This window comes from Clytia hemisphaerica, unplaced genomic scaffold, assembly GCF_902728285.1.
Source record: "Clytia hemisphaerica strain Z4C2 unplaced genomic scaffold, Clytia hemisphaerica genome assembly, whole genome shotgun sequence".
Lineage (NCBI taxonomy): Eukaryota > Metazoa > Cnidaria > Hydrozoa > Leptothecata > Clytiidae > Clytia > Clytia hemisphaerica.
Window position 1 is genome coordinate 98714 of NW_027104085.1, and position 8287 is coordinate 107000.

An 8287-nucleotide genomic window follows, 5' to 3' on the forward strand; every position below is an offset into this window, starting at 1 on the left:
TATGAAGCATTTGTGGAGTTTTATTTAGATAATCTTTTGTTATTTGAATACGCTGGTCGTATAGTTTTGTTATATATTTATTTGTACATCTATGCAAATCTCTTTCAAAGTGTAGAAAATATTTTGGAAACTGATACAAGAAAGTATTATTTAGTAGTTTTTTGTTTTCTTTGCATTCAATTTCATAAAGAAAAGGTTTGCTGAAATCATAAGAAATACCTATTGTTTATCCTAATAAAAAGTTCACAAGATTTCTAAATGTTGATTGGTGTCAAATCTTATTGTCTCTTTTTAATAATTCATGCAAAATAATCTTCAACCCTTGGAGGTGAAACATCAAAGTAATTTGAGGTAGTGTTTGGATACAAGCAACTTCTTGCATTATGCATTAAAGCACAAATAATATACATTTTGCCAATAGGACTGAGGCCAATTTTGAGATTTTTTTTAAAATCCATAAATTTAAAATAATTGATAATATCACCAAATACCCACTCAACGACAATTCTACAAGTACTCCTTGATGTATTGAAAGTTTTTTTGTGCGTTATTTAATTGGGCTCCTCCAAATGGTGCTATCAAGTGGGCTCGAATAGGATAGGCTGGGTCACCATAAATGCAAAGGGGGTTTCCAGCTGGATCATTTGAAAAATTTTGCAAGTCTTGCAACAGACCAGAAGCATTCAATAAGGCACAATCATGTCTCCTTCCTTCCATTGGACCAAATAGATTAGCAATCAAACCATTAGGTGCCACCACACTTTGGAATTTTAAGGCGTGAACTCTTTTGTGTCCATTATAAACAACCCTTTGGTGCTCTCCTGGCCTGCAGATTGGTCGGACTGTTCCATCCACAAATCCCCAACAATTTTGAAGTGCTGCTCCTTTAGCATGAATAGCATCTGCATACTCTTGCAATTTTGCTGGTGCTAACCAAGGCTGGTTAAAATCGGAAAGTTTATCACCAAACTGACTGTAAATATGTTCAACTATGTAATTTGAAATCATGCTCAATTCAGGAACTGATCTACCAAAACATGAAATCATATCGCTATATCTGCATGGGTAAGCGAATCTCCTCAAAAAAATACAAAAAGCTTCTATTCCTGGACAAACTGATCTGTTTTTACATCGAATGATGTCAGGAATGTTCAAAATATTCTTCATCAAAATTACATCATTTCTGTACATTCGAAAGTCAGCCCAACACCCAGCTTCAGAAATTATCAGCAAATCAAAAGGATTGTACAACCAATATTGAAAATCAGGATTTTCGCTTATGTGAATATTGAAAAGGATTATGAATTCTTCATCAGAGATAAGATTTTCATCAAAAGCTAAAAGAAGCATCTGTTATGCGCAGATATGTAATTTTTGCGCAGATATGTAATTTCTGCGCAGATATGTAATTATTTTGCGCAGATATGTAATTTCTGCGCAAATATGTAATTATTTTGCGCAACTATGTAATTTTGAGCTGCGCAGATATGTAATTAAATTTCTGCGCAGATATGTAAAACACGACCTTTTTGACTTGGTTGTTTTTTGAAAAACTAACTAAATTTTAACATTAATTTTTCACATACAAGAAGTAATATTTTGAACATTGTTCTTGGACTAAGGCAAACATTTGGCGATTGTTGTTTTTATTATAAGCATCATCTTTATAAGAAACAAGTCAATATCTTTTTATCAAAGTGATATTGGCTTTCGGCGTTTGGCTCTATCAAAGCAACTAGGAGACTGTGCTAATGAGGAAAATTTTGTTTTTCTTGTAAGCATCAACTTTATAAGAACACAATTCATAACTCTTAAACCAATGATTATTAGCTTTCGGCGTTAGGTTTTTTCAAAGTAAATATAGGATTGTACTTAAGCTAGAAAAATTTATTTTTCTTATAAGCATCAACTTTATAAGAACACAATTCATAACTCCCAAACCAATAGATATTAGCTTTCGGTGATCGGTATTTTCAAAGCAAACATAGGATAGTGCTTGAGCAAGAACATTTTGTTTTTCTTATAAGCATCAAATTTATAAGAACACAATTCATAACTCCTAAACCAATGATTATTAGCTTTTGGCGTTTGCTTTTTTCAAAGCATATATAGGATTGTGCTTAAGCTAGAAAAATTTATTTTTTTATAAGCATCAACTTTATAAGAACACAATTCATAACTCTCAAACCAATAGATATTGGCTTTCGGTGATCGGTTCTTTCAAAGCAAACATAGGATAGTGCTGAAGCTAGAAAATTTTTCTCATGAGCATCAACTTTATAAGAACACAATTCATAACTCCTAAACAATATTTGTTGGCTTTTGTTTGATAAATCAAATCTCTGAAAGCCTATTCCACTTAGAAAAAAACCTTGTTCTTATAAAATTCTAATAAACTTATGTTAGATTTAGCAAAATTCCCTATTTCTTTCGATAGAGCCATTGTGTCATTGTGACTGCCAATTCCACTCCAAAAAAAAATAAATTTGTCTCCTTTTAGATGGCTCAAATATTTTGCCTTAGTTTAATTTGTAAGGGGAAAATAAGAAAGACATGTAATTTTTTTAAATATCTTTAACAATCAGTGTCAAAATATTCCTGAATTGTGTAACATTCTTCAGAATTTAAAGTTCGTAGATCGAGCCATGAAAAGGGAAAGGGAGTTTTTTTATCATAAATTAGTCCATGTGTTGGTAAAGACAACCAATAGAATTTTACTTTATCTCACTGTAATGTAAATAAATGCAATTCATATCTACAAAATCAATAAAGTTTACATAGGTGTGGCTATCTCGAGTCGAGGTTCTATCGAAAATCTCATTTGTACTTTTCTATTAGGTTGTAAAAACTACCGTATTTCTTCGAATAAACGCCTTGGGCATCTTTTTACTTTTAAGACTTTCAGGAAGGGTGTTAAAGAAAAGGGTGTTAATTAAGAATTTTAAAACCTCCCATTGAGGGAGTCTTTTTTCTCAGAGAAGGAGCGTGTATTCGTAGGAATACGGTAATTACCGAAAGGTAAATACTATTCTACCAAGAGTTATTTGATTCTCATAAAGTAGTTGATTATAGGAAAAATTAATATGCTCATATTGTGCACTGTCCCTTGTTTACTTTGTAAGAACTAATAAACGAAGGGTATATCACCGTCTATCAAGAGTTATTGATTTGATTCTTACAAAGAAGTTCCTTATAAGACAAATAAATATGATCATATTATGCGCCGTCCCTTATTTACTTTGTAAGAACTACAGTTGACGCTCTCTAATTCGATCTTCAAGGGGAATTGAATTTTCATCGAATAAGGGAGCTTATCGAATATGGGAGCGTCGTTTATGAGAGTTTCTTGTTGACGGGGAGTTTAAGTTTCATCGAATAAGGGAGCCTAGCGAATAGTAGAACGTCGAATTAGAGAGCGTCAACTGTAATTACCGAAAGGTATATGACCGCCTATCTAGAGTTATTGATTTAATTCTTATAAAGCTGATGCTTATAACAAAAATAGTCACATCCATTTAAGGCGCTATTCCATTTTGCTTTGAAAGAACCAATCAACGAAAGCTAAAACTTAGTCGTTGAAAAGTTATAAATAATTTTTCTTATAAAGATGATGCTTATAAGAAAAATAATTATTTTCATTTTAGGCGCTATTACATGTTTGCTTCGAAAGAAGCAATTACCGAAAGCTAAAACTTAGTGGTTGAAAATTTATAGAGAATTTTCTTATAAAGATGATTCTTATAAGAAAAATAATTACTTTCATTTTAGGCGCTATTCCATGTTTCCTTTGAAAGAACGAATTAACGAAAGCTAAAACTTAGTGGTTGAAAAGTTATAGATCATTTTCTTATAAAGATGATTCTTATAAGAAAAATAATTACTCTCATTTTAGGTGCTATTCCATGTTTCCTTTGAAAGAACCAATTACCGAAAGCTAAAACTTAGTGGTTGAAAAGTTATAGAGAATTTTCTTATAAAGATGATGCTTATAAGAAAAATAATTACTTTAATTTTACGCTTTATTCTATGTTTCCTTTGAAAGAACCAATCACCGAAAGCTAAAACTTAGTAGTTGAAAAGTTATAAGGAATTTTCTTATAACGATGATTCTTATAATATAAGAAAAATAATTACTTTCATTTAAGGCGCTATTCCATGTTTCCTTTGAAAGAACGAATTAACGAAAGCTAAAACTTAGTGGTTGAAAAGTTATAGATCATTTTCTTATAAAGATGATTCTTATAAGAAAAAATAATTACTTTCATTTTAGGTGCTATTCCATGTTTCCTTTGAAAGAACCAATTACCGAAAGCTAAAACTTAGTGGTTGAAAAGTTATAGAGAATTTTAAAGATGATGCTTATAAGAAAAATAATTACTTTAATTTTACGCATTATTCTATGTTTCCTTTGAAAGAACCAATCACCGAAAGCTAAAACTTAGTAGTTGAAAAGTTATAGAGAATTTTCTTATAACGATGATTCTTATAATATAAGAAAAATAATTACTTTCATTTAAGGCGCTATTCCATGTTTCCTTTGAAAGAACGAATTAACGAAAGCTAAAACTTAGTGGTTGAAAAGTTATAGATCATTTTCTTATAAAGATGATTCTTATAAGAAAAATAATTACTTTAATTTTACGCGTTATTCTATGTTTCCTTTGAAAGAACCAATCACCGAAAGCTAAAACTTAGTGGTTGAAAAGTTATAGAGAATTTTCTTATAAAGATGATACTTATAAGAAAAATAAATACTTTAATTTTAGGCGCTATTCCATGTTTCCTTTGAAAGAACCAATCACCGAAAGCTAAAACTTAGTAGTTGAAAAGTTATAGAGAATTTTCTTATAACGATAATTCTTATAATATAAGAAAAATAATTACTTTCATTTAAGGCGCTATTCCATTTTTGCTTTGAAAGAACCGAAGCTAAAAATTGTTGTTATAAGATATTACTTCTTGTATTTGATAGGAATTACCTAAAATACCTTAAGTCGAAAAAAAGGTAAAAGTAATGGTAAAAGCTATCAAGAGGGTACCATTGATTTTAAAGATCGTGTTTTACATATCTGCGCAAAAATTTAATTACATATCTGCGCAGCTCAAAATTACATAGTTGCGCAAAATAATTACATATTTGCGCATAAATTACATATCTGCGCAAAATAATTACATATATGCGCAGAAATTACATATCTGCGCAAAAATTACATATCTGCGCACAACAGCATCTCTCTTGTTTCTCGATAAGAAGCCATGTTTGTTTATGTTTTTTGGCGCGCGTTTATGATTATTTGCTTAACAAATTACATGGCCACTACGTCGACGTCGACGTCGACGTCGACCTCCCTTAACCCCGCACTAGAACCTCCCGTCCACTTTGCTTAAGGTCGCTGTTATCTGCGAGCATATTGGGAACAATTGAAACAAACAGTCTTGTCTAAAGAAGAAATATATATGTTGACTTTGAGAAGGTCAAAATTATTCAGAAAAAAAAACAGGTAAAATAGTTAAGAGACTTAAAGCAGTTTCCACTAAATCAAATTTAACCATGATTATCGAGTTCATCAACAAGTATATGACCAAAACCGTTCATCACAGAAATCATCTATGACACTATAGAAACGTTGTAAAATCTTTTAAAGATACAATCAGTTTTTGATACAATCTTTATTGATATTGATTTTTCAGAAAACCTCAAAGTGCCAGTTAAATATGAGCCTCAGTCTCTTCACTGGTCACATGAACAAAACTGTACATTCTGGTTTGCTTAAATATCAAGGAGTTAAGTCCTATCATCCATATATTTCATCACACAAAAAGCATGACCAACATTTTGTTCATTGTGTTTTGGAAGAAATGCTGCACAACACAGAACAGTATATCAGCTCAAACTCTGTCATCATGATTGAAAGTGATAATTGCAGCTGTCAATACAAATCATCAGCTCATTTTGACAGCATGCAAAGATTGAGTGATGATACCGGACGAAAAATTATTAGATTTTTTGGCATCCCTGAGCATGGAAAAGGTGAAGTCGACCATGTTGGGGGGTTGCCAAAACTGCAATCAGAAGGGAGATCGCAGCTGGCTCATTTTACAGTGACGTGAATGATATGTTGGCAATGTTAAGGGAGAAGTTTGAGAGCAAAGAGAGTCCCAAGTACGTTTGTAAAGTCATCAGTGAAAACACTGTGTTTGAGCAAAGGGAACTTTCCAAACTAAAGGTATTCCTCACGATAAACGGTTCTAAGAAATTTCAAGTTATGGTATTCAAACCAAATCAAAATTCTTTCTTAGAAGCACCCAGAATATGTATTTGTAAACAGTGCCAGAATGACTATGGATCATGTGCACTGTTTAAGACTTACTTCATTCCAACGATCCAATTGAAAGAAACAACACTGCAACAAATGCAACAAATGACGGTGAAGTTCAAGAAGAAGATCAAACCACAACGCACGAGTTTTTACTTCCAAACACCTTTTTTGCAATTGCATTAGACAAAAAGTCATCTGACACAGTTTGGTTCATTTTTATTCAGTCTAAAGGTTTTGCAGAGAACGACGAGAGTGATTCATAAGGCTTTTCTATCAAAAAAGGTCAATACCGCCTAAAGGGTCATTACTTGGAGAAGCACATTGAAAACAAAAAGGAAAAGGAAAGAAGACTGCATTCTTTTTTCCTGAAAGTGTCCTATATCCATTTGTACAATTGGATATCAACGTAAACTTTGACTGTAAACTAGGAAAAAAGAACAAACGTACACATCTTATCTCTGAAAAATCTAATTAAAATTCAGAAACAACGCATCTTAAGATAAAACTCCAAAACATCCAAACCACAAAAAGAAATCATATGGATCATATCACCAAATCAACGTGACAAGGAGAAAAGAGAAGAAAACGTTGACCAAGCATAATTTAGAAGAAGGATAGATTAGGAAAGACTTATTATTGAAAAGTTGGTCTAGAGCCTGGTTCGGCAAGCCGTATCCGAGGCAGTGGTGTTGTGGGAAAATTTTTCTGGAGGGGCCTAAGTCAATTTTTAAAAAATGGCGCCCCCAATTTTCCAAATTGGCGCCCCCACCCATCAGTTGCTGAACTCTTACTATTTACTAATTCGTTTGCCTAGGCATAATGAGGAAAGAAATGTTTAGTGGATAAAAGTAGATATATCTTTGATGAATGGAAAGGGGAAAAATCAGGCCCCACCATGGTTGGGGCCGACTAGAAAATTTTTGAAAATCGACTGTCAAGATACCCTGAATCACTAAATAAAAATAGACAAATTTCATACTGGCTAGAGTGAAAAGAAACTTAAAGAAACAATGTGTAAATGCGAGCGAAAAAATTGATGTTTCATCAATTGTAAAAGGGGTTACGCACGATACGAAAATCTCGTGTTCGCAAGCGAAAGGTTTTTTACACTACATACCGTAGGATTGCTAAACTTCCTTATATTCCCAGCGAAACTTTCCGATTGCTAGTGTAGAACGGAAAAGGACCAAAACGCCACAAAAGTAGATTTAACACGATTTTTGCCGGAGACGCCTAGAAGCGAAAAGATCCCGGAGATGGGTTAGGTATTTTTTCTCGGGAATGAGAAAGTTAGCCATTTTTACGATACAATTTTAAAAGTAGTACCCAGCCGTTTGCGTGATGCATGATCAGGTATGGAACGCCATAGCTGCCATAAGACGTCTTTTTTTATGAGCTCTTTTTTTATGAGCTCTTTTGAAGACCTCTTTTGAAGACCTCTTTTTTGATGAGCTCTTTTGAAGACCTCTTTTGAAGACCTCTTTTTTTATGAGCTCTTTTGAAGACCTCTTTTGAAGACCTCTTTTTTTATGAGCTCTTTTTATGACCTCTTTTGAAGACCTCTTTTTTTATGAGCTCTTTTGAAGACCTCTTTTGAAGACCTCTTTTTTTATGAGCTCTTTTGAAGACCTCTTTTTTTATGACCTCTTTTTTTATGACCTCTTTTGAAGACCTCTTTTTTTATGACCTCTTTTGAAGACCCCTTTTTTTATGACCTCTTTTTTATGACCTCTTTTGAAGACCTCTTTTTTTATGACCTCTTTTTTTATGAGCTCTTTTGAAGACCCCTTTTGAAGACCTCTTTTGGGATAGAAAGCCGCGTATTACTGGTCTTTCCTAATTCAATCCATACTATTATATAATACTTGTTCCAATGTTCCAATACTACTATACTACACTATACTATGCTATGCTATACTATCTACTATATGTAGTATGTGTACCCATAACTCGAATGTCTTCTTAAT

General features: G+C 32.7%; 1 protein-coding gene across 1 annotated transcript; it reads right to left on the reverse strand.

Moving 5' to 3' along the window:
* Positions 1-506: 506 nt before the first annotated feature.
* LOC136812655 (uncharacterized) lies at positions 507-1350 on the reverse strand. The gene has a single exon (XM_067069180.1). The coding sequence runs from the start codon at positions 1348-1350 to the stop codon at positions 508-510; it is 843 nt and encodes a 280-aa protein (XP_066925281.1). The 3' UTR covers position 507.
* Between the last annotated feature and the right edge of the window lie 6937 nt (positions 1351-8287).